The following is a 20,193-nucleotide window of genomic DNA, read 5'->3' as shown; positions in this document are numbered from 1 at the left end:
CTGGCCCAGTAACTCAGTAGCTTAGTTTGGCAGGCAACATTTACCTAGAGGAAGGTGGGTGGGGTGTGAAGACTGTTTGTGTCCTGGATAACCTGTCTGTCACCGGTTTAGACTTTCACACCGTACCGGACGGCGTGGCGCCCCATAGTGACCGCCACCCACATTGGCTCCCACATCCGAGTAGGTGGAGTATTGACTTGCTGTTGGTTGCCTTTTCCCCCTTGCCTGGGAATGCCTTTCACTTCCTTCTCCGTGGTGGACTCCGGTTTGAACCATCAGCGATGGGAGTGATTGTAGTGGTGGAAGTGAATTGTGTGAGCCTTTATTTTCCTCCCAGTGCTTTCTCCTTTCAAATGAACCACCAGTACTTGCTCCTAAGAGAATCCACCCATGTTGACTATCCCGTGGCTTTCAGCCTTTCAGTTTGCGGAGAGTGGCATCTCAACGATGGGTGGATCCCAGGTATCTCTCCTGGGAGTGTTTGTGTTTGTGTCACTTGTTTCTGTCTGTGTTGTACAGAAACTCCCAGTATCTTGGGTGGGCATAAGCAACACCTGGAGATTGGGTTCGAATGCCAGACTGCACCGCCTAAGCGTGAATTGATGACAATCCCCCTAGTTCTTGACGAGTCCTTACTAGGACTGTGCTGTGAGAACCCAAAATGCTGGGAAGTGACTGTTTGGGCCTGTGGCTGCCACCTGGGCGCAGCTTGATGTAAACCTCACTTGGGATGTACTGTATGTACCACAAGCTGCAACTTTTCACGAAGCACCAAAACAGCTTCTGCCAGGCATCCTCTTTGGTAGCTGATTGTGTTTCAGGACCCCATCTTTTTACCTTTACACTAAGGCTTTCCTCTTTACTTGTGCCTCATAGTTATTTCTTTACACGTATGATGCCTATGGGACCTCTTGTTTTCTCCCCTTTACCTCCGTGAATTCAGAACACACACTTCAGTGATTCCTGCTGTGGTTGCACGATCACACCTCATCTTTCCTTCCCCAACAGTCTTCTGACCTAGAAATCCCACTGTAATAGTTTAACAGTTAATATAACTAAAAACATTACCTAAATAATGTGATATCAATAATAACTGATAATTATAAAATAATAGTAAATTCCTTGGCATAAACTAGAATACATCTACCTACAAAAGGTCAGTTATTTTGTACTTTAAGACCTACCAAACCACTGTGAAGTGTATGCATTTTCCTATTCTCAGTTAACTTTACAATTTCCCCTCAGTGTAGGGATTATCTATCTTTTTAAAAAGACTTGTCCAGAGCCCTGTGAGGTTTCTAACTTGCTGGAACTCTGTGGAGGAGCCAGACCCCACAGAAATGGTTGTGACCTGTGGGCTTGGGCTCTTTAACCTCCAGACTCGTTTGATGGAGCTGCACCGCCAATGGGAATTACTTCTGGAGAAGATGCGGGAGAAAGGAATCAAGCTACTGCAGGCCCAGAAGCTGGTGCAGTTCTTACGAGAATGTGAGGACGTGATGGACTGGATCAACGACAAGGTACGTTTGAGAAGGAAGGTGTGCTGGGGAGGCCTTGAGGGAAGAGGGGGACGAGACCCCTCCACGTCTGCAGCTGAGAGCCGGCAGAGCGGCACACAGAAAACCGCGTCTGTCGAAGCTGCCGCGGCCCCTTCAGGGCCCATTTCGTGATGGGGTTCTGGAAGCCATTGTTCCCAAGTGTTTTTTGGTGACTCTGGCTCTGTTGTGGTCCCTGAATAGGAAGCAATTGTGACTTCTGAGGAGCTGGGCCAGGACCTGGAGCATGTGGAGGTTTTACAGAAGAAATTTGAAGAGTTTCAAACAGACATGGCAGCCCACGAAGAAAGAGTGAATGAAGTGAACCAGTTCGCCGCGAAGCTCGTTCAGGTAAACAGGGAAGCGCTGTGGGCTTCTCACAGTGTCGTCACGGCAACTTCCTTTACTTTAACATTAACATAATGTACCGTCATTATATTAACTTCTCCAGAAGAGAAGCTTTGATTGGGCCCCTGATTTCTGAGTGAGCAGGTTTGGGTAAGCATGTCTAAGAGTTCTGTTTAGGTCTGAGTAAGGCGGCAATACTGATCACTCCTAAATTGGAAAATGCTTTTTAACTTGTGGCCGTGGGCAGGAAGGGCAGACTTCCTTTGATCTGTTTCCTTCGCCCACTTTCAGGTATGGCTGAAGCTTTCATTGGGCGGCTGAAGCTGGGTGTCGGGGTTTCTCAGACCAGGGTGTGGTGGTGAGAGCTTCGTAGGCTTGGCAGACGTCCACCACTGCCTGATCGCTCTTCCCTTCCTTTTTGAGTCGGAGCTTCCCTGGGCTCCCGGGAGCCTGGGGAGCCCTGTGATGATTGGCTCTCCGCCGGGAGCTCGGAAGCCATTAAGAGGGGAGTGGGGCAGCCCCTCCCAGTTGCATGCATGTGCGGTCCCGTCACTGCCGCTTTATTCTCACCTGCTACCACAGGGCTCCGGAGACATCGAGTCGGATGAACTCGGGAGTTTCTGCTTTAGGGAAACCTTGATTTGGGCGGCGGGGTACACATTTTATGTATGTAGATCCTTCGGGGCCGGTACTTGTTCCCTTTTGGATCCAGAGCCAGCATTCCTCAGATGTAATCTCACCGTTCCAAGTGGCGGGTGAGCTGCCCCCGGAATCCTGGGCCGTCCCAGGGCTGTGCTGAGGAGAGCAGGCAGGCCAGGCCCGAGATCTCACAGGTGGATCCCGCAACCCGGAGGTGCTTCACCTGATTACATGTTATTTTTATTTAAACAAGACAGAATGTGGTTCGTGGGGAAGGATACTTTGAAAGGAATATCTCCAGTCTGAAGTCAGGAACAGACCTGGAAAACCATGTGTCTGGGCAGGAATGCTTATTAATAGCCTCGTGACATTTGAAAAAGTGAACTTTGGAGCAGCTGGGGCGAGCGGTGCGTTGACGAGGCCACCACAGAGGTGCAGCTGAAGGGCCTTAACACAGGGGGTTTGGTGCTGATGCACAGAAAGAGACTCGCCCCACGGCTCCAGGGCGCAGAGAATGGCTCTCGCCTTTTTATAGAGCAAGAAATGGAAGCTCTTTTTGAATGAGCTTCTCTTCATTCCACACAAACAGCCAGTGTTTCTTTTTTTTTTTTTGCGGTACGCGGGCCTCTCACTGTTGTGGCCTCTCCCGTTGTGGAGCACAGGCTCCGGACGCGCAGGCTCAGCGGCCATGGCTCACGGGCCCAGCCGCCCCGTGGCATGTGGGTTCTTCCCGGACCGGGGCACGAACCCGTGTCCCCTGCATCGGCAGGCGGACCCTCAACCACTGCGCCACCAGGGAAGCCCCAGTGTTTCTTTAGAACAGTAAGGTTTGCTGAGGCGGCCGCGTCAGGGAGCCAAGGCCAGGCGGGCAGTTGGTGGGGCCAGAGGTCTGAGTGCAGTCTCTGCCCTTCCTGGCTCAGGAGCAGCACCCCGAGGAGGAGCTCATCAAGACGAAGCAGGATGAGGTGAATGCAGCCTGGCAGCGGCTGAAGGGACTGGCCCTCCAGCGGCAGGGGAAGCTGTTCGGGGCAGCCGAGGTTCAGCGCTTTAACAGGTACCGAGCTGAGGGGCTTGCGGGAAGGGGTCTCCCGGGGGGCGTGGCAAGGCCCAGGGCCAGTCTAGGAAGATGTGGGGCTGACTGGGTCTTGGCCCCGCGTGGCGTCCCAGTCCCAGATGGACGTCGTAACTGTGGATTAACAGGTGCCTCTGTGCTGTAGGGATGTGGACGAGACCATCAGCTGGATTAAGGAGAAGGAACAGTTAATGGCCTCTGATGATTTTGGCCGGGACCTGGCCAGCGTCCAGGCTCTGCTTCGGAAACACGAGGGTTTGGAGAGAGATCTCGCTGCGTTGGAGGACAAGGTGGGTTTTGAAGGCAGCTGACTCTATAATTGAGTTCGCCCGGTCAGGAGAGCAGCCCTGACAGAGTGTGTCTGCAGGTCAAAGCCCTGTGCGCCGAGGCCGACCGCCTGCAGCAGTCCCACCCTCTGAGCGCCACCCAGATCCAAGTGAAGCGAGAGGAGCTGATCACCAACTGGGAGCAGATCCGCACGCTGGCCGCAGAGAGACACGCTCGTCTCAACGATTCCTACAGGTAGAAATGCTCCTCCAGGGCCCCCCCCGCAGCCCGCACCAGGGGGCTTTTGTTTTAGAGGCGAGAGGAAGGCCGAGTTGATGGTCTCTGCTGAGAAACCTTCTGTATAGCTTGACAGCTTTGCTCTAGTAAGAAAAGGCAGGTGACTTTTTCTTACTGTATTTGTTATATATTTTTATATTGTATATTAATATATTTCTGTGTTATATTTGGAGACTGGAAACTTTGTAGTGTTTGTGTATACACACACAATATTTATAACTTTATACATATCTTTTTTCCATCCCATATCACTGTGTTAGAACCAATAGAAATGGAAATAATCTCTTTAGCAATCTGAGCGTCATGTGAAATACTCTGTTAAAATTGAGTAAATCAAGGATTGAAAGGGAGAGAATGCTTCTTACTAATAACTAAGGGTTGAACTGGGGAGTGACAAGGAAGTTGAAAATAAGGGACAAGCTTGGGGAATTATAGTGATGGACAGAACCTAAATTTTAAAGGCTTGATCTCAGCCTTCTTCTGCTTTCCTTTAATAGTCTAGATTGAAAGAGTCCCATGTTTCCAAGGGCTAGAGTTTGTATGGTGCGTTACACGTTGGAGGACGTGAAGTCAGAGCTCTAGGGCGGCATCTTCCATCTGGGGCCTCCCCTGGAGACCTCTCCTCATTGACCTTTGGTTTCCCAGGCTTCAACGCTTCCTTGCTGACTTCAGAGACCTTACCAGCTGGGTCACTGAGATGAAAGCCCTCATCAATGCAGATGAACTTGCCAACGACGTGGCTGGGGCCGAAGCCCTGCTGGATAGGCATCAGGAGCACAAGGTAAGGTCTCCAGGGTCTTCCAGAAGTAAAGCCATGAGCTTAACAGGGCGTCACTGTAACTGTCACTTACAGCCGGAAGTGGCTGAAACCTTGCTCATGCTCTCACCATAGGGATTGTGGCTGGTTTTGCCTTTGGAGACTTGCTTTACCTGCTTCTAATAGATGGTTAAGGGAGTTACATGTCAGGAGAATAACTATGGTTCGTAAAAGCAAAGGGCCAAGCTCTGGCAAGGTGGAGGTGCTACTGTTTTGCACGTGTGTCCTGTGCCACCTTAAACAGTGTCTTTGTTTAAATGCTGAATTTCATCGTTGGTTTGAGTGAATTTAAATTTCATGATCTGCTATTTCCCCAGGGAACATCCATGGGAAACTAGTTTTATGAGATCGTAATAGGCTTTACCTTAAGAAGAAGGGGTTTCTGTGGCTAAGAAATTCTGGAAAACACTGTTAAACAAGATTTTAAAAATTATTATTACTATAGGTCTTCTGAGAGGTGCTAGATATAAAAAATTAACATACAAAAGTCAGATAAGCCCCTCTGCACTAGCAGCAGTTAGAAGCGTAATTTTTAAAAATACTACTTATAATTGCATCGGAAAATATAAGATACTTGGGAATAAATCTAACAGAAGTTGTATAAGACATCTGTGGAGAAAGCTGTAAAGTTTTGATGGAAGAAAAGAAACACTGAATAAAGGGATGGGCAGGGATGGAATGATCTCTTATAAAGGTACAAATTCTCCCCAAGATTTATACATTCAGTGCAATTCCAGGCGAAGGCCTTTATTTCTAGAATGAGACAAGATGATTTTTTTTTTTTTTTGGCTGTGTTGGGTCTTCGTTGCTGCACGCGGGCTTTTCTCTAGTTGCGGCGAGCGGGGACTACTCTTTGTTGCGGTGCACGGGCTTCTCACTACAGTGGCTTCTCATTGTGGAGCACGGGCTCTAGGCACGCGGGCTTCAGTAGTTGCAGCACGCGGGCTCAGTAGCTGTGGCTCATGGGCTCTAGAACACAGGCTCAGTAGTTGTGGCACACGAGCTTAGTTGCTCCGCAGCATGTGGGATCTTCCCAGACCAGGGATCAAACCCGTGTCCCCTGCATTGGCAGGCGGATTCTCAACCACTGTGCCACCGGGGAAGCCCGACAAGATGATTTTAAAATTAACTTGGAAGAAAAAAAAATAAAAAAACAGCTGAGATAATTATGAAGAACAGGGGAGGGACTCACCCTACCAGGTATTATAAAATCATAAACAAATCCATCTGGCAGTACTTCCCTGGTGGCGCAGTGGTTAAGAATCTGCCTACCAATGCAGGAGACACAGGTTCCAGCCCTGATCTGGGAAGATCCCATATGCTGCACAGCAACTAATCCCGTGCACCACAGCTACTAAGCCTGTGCTCTAGAGCCCACGAGCCACAACTACTGAGCCCATGTGCCACAACTACTGAAGCCCACGCACATAGAGCCCATGCTCCCAACAGGAGAAGCCACCACAATGAGAAGCCTGCGCACCACAACAAAGAGTAGCCCCCGCTCGCCACAACCAGAGAAAAGCCCCCGTGCAGCAACAAAGACCCAATGCAGCCAAAAATAAAATAAAATAAATTTATTAAGAAAAAAGAATCCGCCTGCCAGTGCAGGGGACACGGGCTCGAGCCCTGGTCCGGGAAGATCCCACATGCCGTGGAGCAACTAAGCCCATGCGCCACAACTACTGATCCTGTGCTCTAGAGCCCACGAGCCACAACTACTGAGCCCGTGTGCCACAACTACTGAGCCCGTGTGCCACAACTACTGAAGCCCACGCACATAGAGCCCATGCTCCCAACAGGAGAAGCCACCACAATGAGAAGCCTGCGCACCACAACAAAGAGTAGCCCCCGCTCGCCACAATCAGAGAAAAGCCCACGTGCAGTAACGAAGACCCAATGCAGCCAAAAATAAAATAAAATAAATTTATTTAAAACAAAGAATCCACCTGCCAGTGCAGGGGACATGGGTTCGAGCTCTGGTCCGGGAAGATCCCACATGCTGTGGAGCTACTAAGCCCTTGAGCCACAACTACTGAGCCTGCGCTCTAGAGCCTGTGCTCTGCAATAAGAGGAGCCACCATAATGAGAAGGCCGTACGCAGCCAAAAATAAATAAATTAATTAATTTTTTTAAATGTTAAAAAAAAAAAATCCATCTGGCACAAGGAAGACCCAAAGTAGACCAATGGAACAGAAGAGAGAGAGCTCAGACCCTGTAGATGTGTGGAAACTTGACAGTTTGACAGGTGGCACGAAAAGCCAGTAGGAAACAGACTTCTTTTTTTTTTTTCTTAAAATTTTTCCCTCTTTTTTTTTTTATTAGTTTCTGCTTTATAACAAAGTGAATCAGTTATACATATACATCTGTTCCCATATCCCTTCCCTCTTGCGTCTCCCTCCCTCCCACTCTCCCTATCCCACCCCTCCAGGCGGTCACAAAACACCAAGCTGATCTCCCTGTGCTATGCGGCTGCTTCCCACTATTTTACGTTTGGTAGTGTATATATGTCCATGCCGCTCTTTCACTTTGTCACAGCTTACCCTTCCCCCTCCCCATATCCTCAAGTCCATTTTTAAGTAGGTCTGTGTCTTTATTCCTGTTTTACCCCTAGGTTCTTTATGACATTGTTTTTTTCTTAAATTCCATATATATGTGTTAGCATATGGTATTTGTCTTTCTCTTTCTGACTTACTTCACTCTGTATGACAGACTCTAGGTCTATCCACCTCATTACAAATAGCTCAATTTCATTTCTTTTTATAGCTGAGTAATATTCCATTGTATATATGTGCTACATCTTCTTTATCCATTCATCTGATGATGGACACTTAGGTTGGGAAACAGACTTCTTAATAAATGATGCTCTCCTGTTTGATGACCTAGGCTGTTATTAGGAAACCTGGCCTTATCTTTGATTTTTTCCACATTCTAGATGTGATATTCCTGATTTGTAATGATTATGTGAAATTCAGTAGCTGCTTCTTTTGCAAGATGCTGGGCATAAATTGTCCTTTTTTTCCCTCCGTTAGGGTGAAATTGACGCTCATGAAGATAGCTTTAAATCTGCAGATGAGTCTGGACAGGCCCTGCTTGCTGCTGGTCATTACGCCTCAGATGAAGTGAGGGAGAAGGTAAGAGAGGAGGAAGACTCTTTTACTAAGTCTCCAAAAGCTATTATCCAGCCTTAAATATCCAGACGTTGCATTCACCCTGGTGTGTGAGAAAACTTACACAAGAGATGCCGCCTGGAAGCAGCAACTCCAGAGATTTAAAAAGAATATGTGTGGTGATTGATCAGGGAGAGAAAGTTCCATTTGTTTGGGATACATGCAGCACACGTCCTACTTAAAGGGGGCTTTGCAGGGAGCCGAGTCCTGCATTAGTAGTTGGAGCGGAGAGGAAGCAAATTTGTGTTAAATTATTTGTGTGTGTGTATAATTCTCGAGTTCCAAAGTATCTTTATGAAGATGCCTGAGGAACATTAGATAATGATATATATTTTAATATTATAGAGACCAAGAAGAGACATTTCAAAGACACACTTTATTGTCGTTAACTTTACAGCCTAAAAATTAAGCCTAGGGCATTCATGGGTCTCGTCAGCATATTCTGGGGAGTACCCACTCAGCTGACATCTCTCACCTAAGAGCCCCTACTCCATTTATGCTGCCCCACTTTTACATAGATGCCCTTTTTCTACCTAGGGGTTTATTTGCCATTTTTGCCTAACATTATTTGTGATAATGTGGCAATAAATTAATTCTAGATTCGTTCGAGCAGGGCCTCCCCTCTTAGGTTTAACATAAACTTTCAGCAAGCCGCTCAGGATCTGTGGTTTCTTGTGGCTTGCCTGACATGTGCAAGGAAATGTTCTCCTTCTCTTATTTAAATCAGAGCAGAGGCCTGAAGGTTGGCAGAGGGTTGGAAATGCCAGGGCAGCCTCTGTGTCTGCCCAGCGTCCGTGGGCACTGAGGTTCCCTCCGCCTGCCCCCTCTCCCTCCCAGCTGACCGTCCTCTCCGAGGAGCGGGCCGCGCTGCTGGAGCTGTGGGAGCTGCGGCGGCAGCAGTATGAGCAGTGCATGGACCTGCAGCTCTTCTACCGCGACACCGAGCAGGTGGACAACTGGATGAGCAAACAGGAGGTGATTGGGGATGGGCACCGGCCGCCTGCGCCGTCCGCCGCTCAGCGCATCCTGTGCGGGGATCACCACTGGTTCAGTTCTGCGTCAGGTGGAGGGGTTGCCAGCTTCTGTGGGCTCTGTCAGCACGGTCCTTGCTGCCGAGATTGAAAGGCCCCAGTTTTTCAGGGGAGTGTGATGGTGTGAAGTGTTTTGTTAAAGAGATTTTGTTTCTTTAGAACGTAGCATTATACGTAATTTAAATCTGATAGAAGCAACAGAAGCTATTGGAAAAAAGTTTCAGTGGAATGTGGAGTAAGGATTTCATGCTCTTGTTGGATTGGTTTTAAGGGAATGTGAAGAGACTTCTGGCTTTCTGGGGGAGGTTTGAAGGTTTAATAGCCATAGAACTTCTTTCCTTCTTTGTGTCCTTCTGCCAGAATAGCCTTTGCTTTCCAGCCTTAGGAGGTGAAAGGAATCAGACATTATCTCAACACTTTGTTTCCTCTTGTAAGGCGTTCCTGTTGAATGAAGACCTGGGAGATTCCTTGGATAGCGTGGAAGCGCTTCTCAAGAAGCACGAGGACTTCGAGAAATCCCTCAGCGCCCAGGAGGAGAAGATTACAGTAAGACCCCTCCTTGCTGTCAGTGCCTTCAGATGATCATGAGAGGCAGCAGAGGTCTCGTCCTGTTCCAAAAGGTTTCTGAGCAGATTCAGTGAAGGCTCCGGGTGCTTAAAGTCTCACGGTGATGATTGACCACCGTGTTGGAGACACAGCACGACTTCTTGAATGAAGTCATTTTCTAGATGTAAACCTCCAAGTTGAGATTACCTTCCTCTAAAAGTAATGAAGAATTATTGTAAGAGATATTTTCCCATTGAACACAGACCTTAGAAGTAGGAGTTGAAAGGCTGTTGACCCATATCTGACTCCGTCAGTTCCTGCTGTGACGTTAGCTGCAGCTAATGTCTCCGGTCCTGAGTGAAGCTAGCGTAACTCTGTGCCCTGTAAGAACATCAAGCAAAAACTCAACAGTTGAGGGATAAAGGTTGTCCTAGCAAACCTCAGAGTGACAGCCTTGACCTGTGTTCAGGTCTAGAGCATTCCGTGCCCTGTTCTGCACTTTCCTCTGGGGGCCAAGCTGTGGAAGAGTCGCTCACCACTGAAGAACCTTATTCTTCTTCCTAGGCCTTAGACGAGTTTGCCACCAAGCTAATTCAGAACAACCACTATGCGATGGAAGATGTGGCTACTCGCCGAGATGCAGTGAGTGTGCAGCCTCTTTACACACCTCCTTTCTGTCCGTGGGTGGCCCTTCTGAGCCTGATCCGCTGGGGGGTAAGAGCTGGAGATTCACAGGGAGCCTTGCCTTCCAGCTGTTGAGCCGCCGCAACGCGCTTCACGAGAGAGCCATGTATCGCCGGGCCCAGCTGGCTGATTCCTTCCACTTGCAGCAGTTTTTCCGTGACTCCGATGAGCTCAAGAGTTGGGTCAATGAGAAGATGAAAACCGCCACGGACGAAGCTTATAAAGTAATGTCCCGTTAGCATTGCCATGTAGCACTTGGTTAGTAAGCTAAGTAAGCACAGCACTCACAGATAAATTGTAGCTAAATAAAGAAATTGGAAATTTCAAAATACACACTATTTAATATAAGCTGGCCGTTTTATACGTCCCCCTATAAAGATAAGTGTGAGGGTAATGCAGTGTAACTTGATGTCCTGAGGTTCAAGATAGAACCCCCTTCTTCCTTGCCTTGGCAGGACCCATCCAACCTGCAGGGGAAAGTACAGAAGCATCAGGCTTTTGAGGCCGAGCTCTCGGCAAACCAGAGCCGCATTGACGCCCTGGAGAAAGCCGGGCAAAAGCTGATTGACGTCAACCACTACGCCAAGGACGAGGTGGCAGCTCGAATGAATGAGGTCATCAGTTTGTGGAAGAAACTGCTGGAGGCCACGGAACTAAAAGGTGAGAGGAGGTGTGCACGGGAGGCCGTTTGGGGAATTAAATCTTCCTCCCTCGTTCCGTGTTTTGGAGACATGTGCCACCCAGGAAAGCTGAGCTGGGTGACCTGGGCCCTCGGGCTCACTTCCTGGGTAGGAGTCACCTGCCCTGGGTTCCTGATGCTCTGCTGATTTGGTGAATGTGGTTGAGCGTGCTGGTCAGGGAGGGCAGGGAGCCTGAGTGAGAAGGGGATGATTTGGTCGTTGGGCCTCACTGAATTAGGCCTCATCACTGAAAGTCAGAGCTCAGCCGTGAGCCAAGGGCAGGTAACCGTTCGCCAGACCCTATCCCCTGGGGGTTAGAAGGCTTCTTAAACGACTTCCAATCAGCATCTAAAAGGTAGAGCAGAGGTTGCGGTTTTTCTTTACCCTCTTGATAGCAGTGAAGCTGTGACTAACATCCTGCCCCGTGGTCCTGCTGTGAGGCGCATTGGTTGAGAGCAGCGCTGGCAGAAGGGTGATGTTGACTAACGAAATCCCACTTGCCTCCTGGACTAGGAATAAAGCTCCGTGAGGCTAACCAGCAGCAGCAGTTTAACCGCAACGTTGAGGACATCGAACTGTGGCTGTACGAAGTGGAAGGTCACCTGGCTTCGGACGATTACGGCAAAGACCTTACCAATGTCCAGAACCTCCAGAAGAAGCACGCCCTGCTGGAGGCTGACGTGGCAGCGCACCAGGTACGGGGACCGGGCGCGGCGTCTGGGCCAGTGAGCGCAGGAGTGAGAGCGGCCGGTCAGTCGGGAGCAGCTGGTGCGGGGAGGGATGAAGTGTGTTGATTTTCTTAGAGAACCACGTTTGCGCCATATGCTTCTGTTCAAATTAGACCGCCTTCCCTCGGACCTTTCTGGGATCCCAGAATGAGGGGAAGCAGTGGCAGAAAGAATGCTCTCGGGTGTGGGAAAAGGACAGTGTTATGGTTTCTCGGTATGTGAGCAAACCGCACCTGACGTCATAAAGTCGGCCTAGAAACGTCCAGCACGTAGTGGCCGCTCACCGGGCCAGGCTTCCGAGACTGTCCTGCCCGTTCCCAGGATCGAATCGATGGCGTCACCATCCAGGCCCGCCAGTTCCAGGACGCTGGCCACTTTGACGCTGAAAACATCCAGAAGAAGCAGGAAGCCCTGGTGGCTCGCTACGAGGCGCTCAAGGAGCCCATGATGGCCCGCAAGCAGAAGCTGGCGGATTCTCTGCGTCTGCAGCAGCTCTTCCGTGATGTCGAGGATGAGGAGACATGGATTCGAGAGAAAGAACCCATCGCTGCATCCACCAACAGAGGTCAGCCTCCCGCCATCAGATGGGAATCCAGTTGGGAAAGGGCTCTACCCTTATGGCAGGAAGGGGACCAGTGTCAGAATGAGCAAGGTCAAGCTTACGTTGAGCTGGAAGTTGAGGTAAACCAGGGTGGAAGCCAAGTGACAGGTATGCTTCCTCTTCTCTTGATGGCTTGGGCGACTTGGGAGTGGCTTCTCTTTCAGGCAAAGATTTAATTGGAGTCCAGAATCTGCTAAAGAAACACCAAGCCCTACAAGCAGAGATTGCCGGACACGAGCCCCGCATCAAAGCAGTTACACAGAAGGGGAACGCCATGGTGGATGAAGGTGAGTGTCGTCGGAGAAGTGGCTTCACTCTCATTCCCCAGGGCGCTCTTCTTGGAAGGCTGAGTGCGTGGACCCGAGTCAGGCTGGGCTGTAGGGTTGGAGACCGTCCCCACTCTCTCCTGACTATGACTTTGAGTTGCCCATATAACCTCTCTGAGCTGAACTTGTCACCTGTGAGGCGGGGATGATACCACCTGCTCCCACAGTTGTGAGGGTTAAACGGGGTCAGACACTGAGGAGCCAGAGACGGTGCCCGGCAGGTGCGAGCCTCCGTGACTGGGAGTCAGGGCAGTGGGGGCTGTTACTTTTATTGTTTCTTTATGATAACATCACTGATGCCAACTAGGGATACCTGCTTCTTAGAGTCTAGATAGACCTCATGGTTTGAGGAGGCAGAAGACAAGCAGATCTGTTGGGCTGGAACCCGGAAGGGGCCTGGCTCCCCAGGATGTAGTGTCGTCGGTGCTGCGAGCGCACAGAGGACGTTTTTGTCCTGCTGCAACGCGTCCCTGTGCTCCTCCTTGTCCTCCCTCCCCTGCCCGCCTCGCAGGCCATTTTGCTGCAGAGGACGTGAAGGCCAAGCTCCACGAGCTGAACCAGAAGTGGGAGTCGCTGAAATCCAAGGCCTCCCAGCGGCGGCAGGACCTGGAAGACTCGCTGCAGGCCCAGCAGTACTTCGCCGACGCCAACGAGGCCGAGTCGTGGATGCGGGAGAAGGAGCCCATCGTAGGCAGCACCGACTATGGGAAGGACGAGGACTCGGCTGAGGTGAGACGAGCTGGGGGCTGCCGCGCTCGGGCTGGGGGCTGGTTAGGAGAACGACCGCGTGGAAGGTGCAGCCTCACGGTTGTCGCTCTTCAAAGGGTTTCAGCGTCTTTTTTCCCTGTTTACTATGGAAATTCAGTCCTACTTAAAGAAGAGAGGAGACAGCCTTTCACCATCAGCCGTGACCATTTCTCCATTCTTGTTTCATCTTTCCTCCCCCATCTGCGTACACATATGTCCAGAAACACAGTTCTTTGTTAGTTATCTTTTTTTAGTGGACCCCTTAAATGTTATTCATAAAGGTCTAGGTGTAGCCATGTGCCTGCCTCTTCTCTTGCCAGTCTTCACAAACACCACAGTGAGCTGAATATTGACACGACCTGAGATGATTTTTGGAAGTGGCGGTAGAGGAAAATGGAGAAGCACCGAGTGTGGCGGGGAATGGGGTTCCCTGGACGAGGGAGCTGCCACTTGTCGGGAATGTGTATTTCTTAGGAAGGGGGTGGACCCGCTGTACGTGTGATGTTCTTTATGTCCCTTCATGTGTTTCACGGGTTGCGTAGTTAAGCATGTAGAGGCAGGCTGAAAAGATGATAATAGAAATCACAGTATTTCCTCCAAATTAAATGTTGATCAAAAAGGGGGAGAGAGTGGAGGACCGATCAGGTCGCCAGGTAACTAAACAGATTTCAGAGGCAGCGGGCCGGCTCTGGCTTCTTGCTCAGGGTCGCCGTGTGTCCTTTTGGCTCCAGGCTCTGCTAAAGAAACACGAGGCTTTGATGTCGGATCTCAGCGCTTACGGCAGCAGCATCCAGGCTCTGAGAGAGCAGGCCCAGTCGTGCCGGGTGAGTGTGGCTTCCATTCAGCAGCTGTGCGTTCCCTGGGGGCGGGGGGGGCGGGGAAGGTGAAGGACCCGGATGTGGCCGGCAGGTGTCACGGTCATAGGTGTTGTTCTTGTGACCTTAAAGATCCCAGACAGCTGAACTTCCTGAATCAGATTTTGTTGGTAGCTTCAGAGAAGGACTCTCACAAAGGTGTGTTTGGTCAATTTGGGACAGCTGTGGAAGTTGGAATCCGCCGTGGGCTTAGGTGGCACACCGGGGACATCCTGTAACTTTGTCTGCCCTTCCTTTGGATTTTTAGCAACAAGTGGCCCCCATGGATGACGAGACCGGGAAGGAGCTGGTCTTGGCGCTCTACGACTATCAGGAGAAGAGCCCTCGAGAGGTGACCATGAAGAAGGGAGACATCCTCACCTTGCTCAACAGCACCAACAAGGCAAGCGCGGAAAGAGGCCGTGGGCGGCTCTCCGTCAGCACCGCCAGTGTCGCTCAGTTGGGTGTCTTGGGAGTGTGTCTTTCCAGGATGAGGCTGGTTTCGAATTTGAAGACTTTAGTTCCCTGGTCCACCTCCCACTTTGTACAGGTTTATCCTGTTTTGCCTGTGATCAAGATGACCAGTCTTGTTTCCTTGAATACCCGGAAGCTAGTGTAATGACCCACCCTCTCAAGGGTAGCTTTCTTCACCATTGAAAAAAATTCCACGTGGAATTTTTTTCTCTCTTGAACCAAAGTCTGCTCCTCTGTAGCTTGTACCTGTTGGTTCTAGACTGTACGACTACAGCAGACAGTTGAAGACGGCGCCGACGTCACCCCGTAGGCTCCGTCTTCTCAAACTTAAACGCTGCCTGCTTCATCAGCGTTTCTCGCCTGACACATTCTGGTTTGGCACTGTCCTTGGAGTGAGGCCATGGTCGTCCACGTGTCGTAGGACTGATCCCCAAAGAGCCTGCCTCCCGTCTTGGTCTAGGCTGGGGAAGTGTCCTCAGCCCGGCCGTTGTCAAGAACCTCCTATTCCCACACCCTCAGCTTACCCTAGTTGTGGGAGTTTGAGAAAACCTGGCTGGTGTCTTTGTGTTGACTCTCACCCTCAACTGACCATCCGGTCTGACTGATTTACTCAACAGCAGCATCGTCCAGTAGAACTTTCTGTGGTGGTGGATGTTTTATGTCTGTGTTGGCCCTACAGTAGCTGCTAACCGCAGGTGGTTGTGAAGTACTTCACATGTGGCAAGTGCAGCTGCGTTTTTATTTAATTTCACTTAACTTACTCAAGCGTGGCTCACGGCTGCAGTGTTAGCACAGTTGCAGGGCGTCTACACGAAGAGAAGGCTGGCCTTCCTGCCCCGAGTCATCGGGGCTGCACTCGTGACCCTCTGCATACTTGGCACGTCTCGGGATTCTCTTGACGTGACTAGAGCTTTCTTTTGTATGCACACAGGCCTCCTTGGATTCTTCCTTCCTCAGGGGAGGAATTGGCTTTCAAGTCTCTCTTTTTTTCCCCTTAGGACTGGTGGAAAGTGGAGGTGAACGATCGTCAGGGTTTCGTGCCGGCCGCTTACGTGAAGAAGCTGGACCCTGCGCAGTCGGCCTCCCGGGAGAACCTCCTGGAGGAGCAGGGCAGCATCGCGTTGCGGCAGGAGCAGATCGACAACCAGTAAGGGCCTCGCCATCGGGCTTGAAGGGCCCAGCGCCGCGTGGGGCTTAGTCTGCGTCACGCATGGGCTGAGGTTTAGGCAGGGTCCCGAGGCTCCGGAGCAGATGCTCTCATGATGCCTGTCTGCACTCAAGAACACACTCTTGCTGCCTTTCCCGGGTCACTTCTAACCCACACAACTCTGTTGGAACCTAACATCCCTGACCCGTACCTTTATTTTCCTTTGTTTTGTTGTCTTCCCGTGCATTGGCAAGTTTCTTTTCCTAGACATTTGCTAATTATTACCATCTCAGTCTTTGTCCTCCGGGTCAGGAGATGTTCTTGAAATTGGGTTTTTAGCTGTTCCACACCCCTCCTGCTCTGCCCTTTGTAAAAGGCCGCGTAGAGAGCGTCTCTGTCTTGACTTTGTGCTCTGAGAATGGAGTGTATTTTTTATGAAACGGCTCTGTCCTCTGTCTTGTAGCTAAGCCCCCATAAAGACCTATGTCCCTTCTTTAGGGCATATCTTACTCTGCTAATGAAATCAAAAGCTTTAGACGCTTGGGAGAGATCCAGAAAATACATCCTCACTGGAGTTTAGGATAATAGGACTTTTCTGACCCTGATGATCCCGCGAAGATCGGTTATTTATACACTTAATTAGACGTTTTCTGTTACTGTTAAGACAAGAATGAGAGGTTTTGGCCTGGATCATAAATACGAGAGCAAAAAAGCGGACCAGATATCTGACTACAGTTGCGTGTTAGCCCTCAGGAAAATCTCTTCCTCGGGGTGGTCACTGTATCCCCTGGCCTGGCTCTGCGAAGTGACCAGTGTTTCTAGCTCAGGAACGTTTACTGCCTTAAGCGTGGCAGACGTCAGGAAAATGAAGGTGAACTAACCCTCTAATTTAATTTGATTTTCCTGCTCTTTCCTTACTGTGATTTTACTCCCGGCCTGGCCTGCTTCCAAGACCTCTTGAATGACTCCCAAAGTTTCCCCACTCAAAGCCTCCGCCGTCACAGCACCCATCGGAGCCGCCGCCTTCCATCCCCGTGGATTAACCCACTAATCCGTGCGTGCTTTTGCTACCCCTCTGTGCAGGCCGCGCGTAACTAAGGAGGCCGGCAGCGTGTCTCTGCGTATGAAGCAGGTGGAAGAACTGTGAGTAGGCCGGAGGCTCTGCCGCGCGCCACCCTTGGCTCCCCGTCCGTCCTCCCGCTGCCACTTCTCTTGAAGGCGCTCGTGGGTCCAGGAAGGCGAGGGGCGGGAGGGGCCCGTCTCCGGCAGCAGCTTTCGCTCACAAGGGAAGGGGTTTGGGTGAAGCTGTGTCAGCTGTGGCCGCTTCTCTCGTTGGTTGCTTCTGTGCAGCTGTGTGTTCAGAGTGTTGTTGGTTCCCCTGCTGGTGGCTTTTGTGCTGGACCAGCCACTCTCAGCAGACCCGGAGGCCAGTGATGCCGTAGTCCTCCTCAGTAGGCAGGAAACCACATGCCTCGTAAAGTGCTCTGATACTTGGTAATTCGTTCCATTTTTATTTCACTTTTGGAAGCTTAGACTGGATTCTAGATTTTTTTTTTTTTTTTGAATTTTAACTCAGTTGTACTAAGTTTGTCATTTTCACATCTCTAAAGATACTAGAAGTTCAGTCTTTTGTATTTTAGTTCCCAAGGGTGAGAGTGTCATTTGAGTCTTCATAAGAAACGTTCAGCTAGTGAAATGTGATTTATGTGATTTCTCCTTCTGAAGTGGCCAAAACTTTCTGAGAGATAAATGTATTATTTTAGAAACAGTAGAAATTTCCTACTGTTCCGGAGATACTAAAATCCTATATGAGGCTATTTAAGATAGCTCAGCATACCTTCCCCCACCGCCTGGGGGCTGCTGGCAGAATCATACGGCAGGAGAACAAGCCCTCTGTATACATTCCGCGCAGCAAGTTCATCTCATCTCGCAGCTGTAGTCGCATGGAGCCCGTGGTGGTGTGCCAACGCTTGGTTTCAGTCCTTTGTGGTTGTGATGTCAGTGCGCACGTGGCTGGGCATGAGTGTGCCGGGCCATCCAGCCAGTTGTGAACAGTGCAGTGTGTGCTTGTCCCTGAGGTTGTCTGTGGGTGCTCGGGGTCTTCGTCTGCCTTCCGATACTTTGTCACCAGCGCATCATCGTTACCGACTCACAGCCTGGGACCCACATCGTGGAGACAGCTGGTAGTTTGCCACTGTAGGAAGCTAACTGTCTCCCCTGCCCCTTCTTGTCACCCTCTCGAATTACATCAGGTACCGTTCTTTGCTGGAACTGGGGGAGAAGCGTAAAGGCATGTTGGAGAAGAGTTGTAAGAAGTTTATGCTGTTCCGTGAAGCGAATGAGCTACAGCAGTGGATCAACGAGAAGGAAGCGGCCCTGACGAGTGAGGAGGTTGGCGCAGACTTGGAGCAGGTCGAGGTGCTGCAGAAGAAGTTCGATGACTTCCAGAAGGTACGGAAAGTTGTTCAGAGACTTGATTCTCCTGATTTTTGACTGCGGCTTACCAGAATGAAAATTCAGTGATTATATTCCTTCATCTCTGTAGCCATTTTTAAACGAGTTTAATCGAAACTTTTCTCACACCAGTTTAGTTTTGAGGAAATACATGCAGTTTTTTCTACATGTTATTTTAAGAACTTTCCTAGGGCTTCCCTGGTGGTGCAGTGGTTGAGAGGCTGCCTGCCAGTGCAGGGGTCACGGGTTCAAACCCTGGTCTGGGAGGATCCCACATGCCGCGGAGCAACAAAGCCCGTGAGCCACAACTACTGAGCCTGCGCGTCTGGTGCCTGTGCTCCGCAACAGGAGGGGCCGCGACGGTGAGAGGCCCGCGCACCGCGATGAAGAGTGGCCCCCACGCGCCGCAACTAGAGAAAACCCTCGCACAGAAACGAAGACCCAACACAGCCAAAAATAAATAAATAAATTAAAAAAAAAAAGAATCAGATTTATATTTAAAAGAAAAAAAAGAACTTTCCTAAACCTAACATACAAACGTGTAAAAGTAGTTTTTCTAATTGGGGTTAAATTCACGTAACATAGAGTTAACGATTTTAAAGGGTACAATTCAGAAACATTTAGTTCATTCACATCGTTGCACTACCATCCCCTCTGTCTAGTTCCAAAACATTTTTTATCACTTTAAAGGAGACCACAGACCCATTAAGCAGCCACTCCTTATCCCCCTCTCCCCTCCCCAGCACCTGGCAGCCGCTGAGCTGCTTCTTGTCTCTGGATTTATGTATTCTGGACATTTCCTATAAATGGAATCATAGATCATGTACTTTATGACTAACAGCTTTCACGGAGCATAACATTGTCGAGGTTCATCCTTGTAGATGGATCAGTGATCCGTTAACTGTTATGGCTAATGCTCCATGGTGTGTATATACCCGTCTTGTTTATCCATTCCTCAGTTTAAAAGTATTCTTGGGGACTTCCCTGGTGGCGCAGTGGTTGAGAGTCCGCCTGCCGATGCAGGGGACACGGGTTCGTGCCCCGGTCCGGGAAGATCCCACATGCCGCAGAGCGGTTGGGCCCGTGAGCCATGGCCGCTGAGCCTGCGCATCCGGAGCCTGTGCTCCGCAACGGGAGAGGCCACAACAGTGAGAGGCCACAACAGTGAGAGGCCCGTGTACTGAAAAAAAAAAAAAGTATTCTTGGGACTTCCCTGGCGGTCCAGTGGTTAAGACTCTGCACTCCCAATGCAGGGGGTGTGGGTTCAATCCCCAGTCAGGGAACTAAGACCCCCGCACGTCACACGGTATGGCCAAATAAAAAAGTATTCTTATAACCAATTCAGATTGGTTGAGGGGCTTTTCTCCCAGAGTGGCTAGCATTAAAATTTCATTACAGTTTTGACATGTGTCCTGTCCCCCACAAAGAAAGGTTTTTTAAAAATCTCCAACCAGGGCTTCCCTGGTGGCGCAGTGGTTGAGAGTCCGCCTGCCAATGCAGGAGACACGGGTTCGTGCCCCGGTCCGGGAGGATCCCACATGCCGCGGAGCGGCTGGGCCCGTGAGCCATGGCCGCGGAGCCTGCGCGTCCGGAGCCTCTGCTCTGCAGAGGGAGAGGCCACAGCAGTGAGAGGCCTGCGTACCGCAAAAAAAAAAAAAAAAAAAAAAATCTCCAACCAGAATAATGGATTTTTAAAATATTTATTTATTTATTTATGGCTGCATTGGGTCTTCGTTGTTGCGTGTGGGCTTTTCTCTAGTTGCAGTGAGCGGGGGCTAC

At 50.1% G+C, this 20,193-nt stretch overlaps 1 protein-coding gene across 5 annotated transcripts in view; it reads left to right on the top strand.

Annotated features, from left to right (window-relative positions):
- The window catches only part of SPTAN1 (spectrin alpha, non-erythrocytic 1), a 61,640-nt gene that overhangs the window by 14,545 nt on the left and 26,902 nt on the right, over positions 1 to 20,193 (top strand). For 4 of the 5 annotated variants that reach the window (XM_081238230.1, XM_081238229.1, XM_081238228.1 and 1 more), the window contains exons 4-24: positions 1,380 to 1,520; positions 1,740 to 1,886; positions 3,443 to 3,576; positions 3,740 to 3,884; positions 3,962 to 4,116; positions 4,804 to 4,939; positions 8,005 to 8,106; positions 8,980 to 9,117; positions 9,609 to 9,719; positions 10,284 to 10,361; positions 10,472 to 10,627; positions 10,859 to 11,063; positions 11,597 to 11,778; positions 12,133 to 12,376; positions 12,577 to 12,699; positions 13,250 to 13,467; positions 14,217 to 14,309; positions 14,608 to 14,742; positions 15,812 to 15,960; positions 17,044 to 17,103; positions 18,213 to 18,411. In XM_081238230.1, coding sequence (XP_081094356.1) covers positions 1,380 to 1,520; positions 1,740 to 1,886; positions 3,443 to 3,576; positions 3,740 to 3,884; positions 3,962 to 4,116; positions 4,804 to 4,939; positions 8,005 to 8,106; positions 8,980 to 9,117; positions 9,609 to 9,719; positions 10,284 to 10,361; positions 10,472 to 10,627; positions 10,859 to 11,063; positions 11,597 to 11,778; positions 12,133 to 12,376; positions 12,577 to 12,699; positions 13,250 to 13,467; positions 14,217 to 14,309; positions 14,608 to 14,742; positions 15,812 to 15,960; positions 17,044 to 17,103; positions 18,213 to 18,411 — 3,051 coding nt within the window. The remainder of the gene's footprint in view (positions 1 to 1,379; positions 1,521 to 1,739; positions 1,887 to 3,442; positions 3,577 to 3,739; positions 3,885 to 3,961; positions 4,117 to 4,803; positions 4,940 to 8,004; positions 8,107 to 8,979; positions 9,118 to 9,608; positions 9,720 to 10,283; positions 10,362 to 10,471; positions 10,628 to 10,858; positions 11,064 to 11,596; positions 11,779 to 12,132; positions 12,377 to 12,576; positions 12,700 to 13,249; positions 13,468 to 14,216; positions 14,310 to 14,607; positions 14,743 to 15,811; positions 15,961 to 17,043; positions 17,104 to 18,212; positions 18,412 to 20,193) is intronic. The other variant, XM_081238231.1, reaches the window with a different exon arrangement.

This window comes from Mesoplodon bidens (assembly GCF_964165515.1).
Source record: "Mesoplodon bidens genome assembly, chromosome: 6".
Classification (NCBI taxonomy): domain Eukaryota; kingdom Metazoa; phylum Chordata; class Mammalia; order Artiodactyla; family Ziphiidae; genus Mesoplodon; species Mesoplodon bidens.
This window is presented reverse-complemented; position numbering and strand designations above follow the sequence as displayed.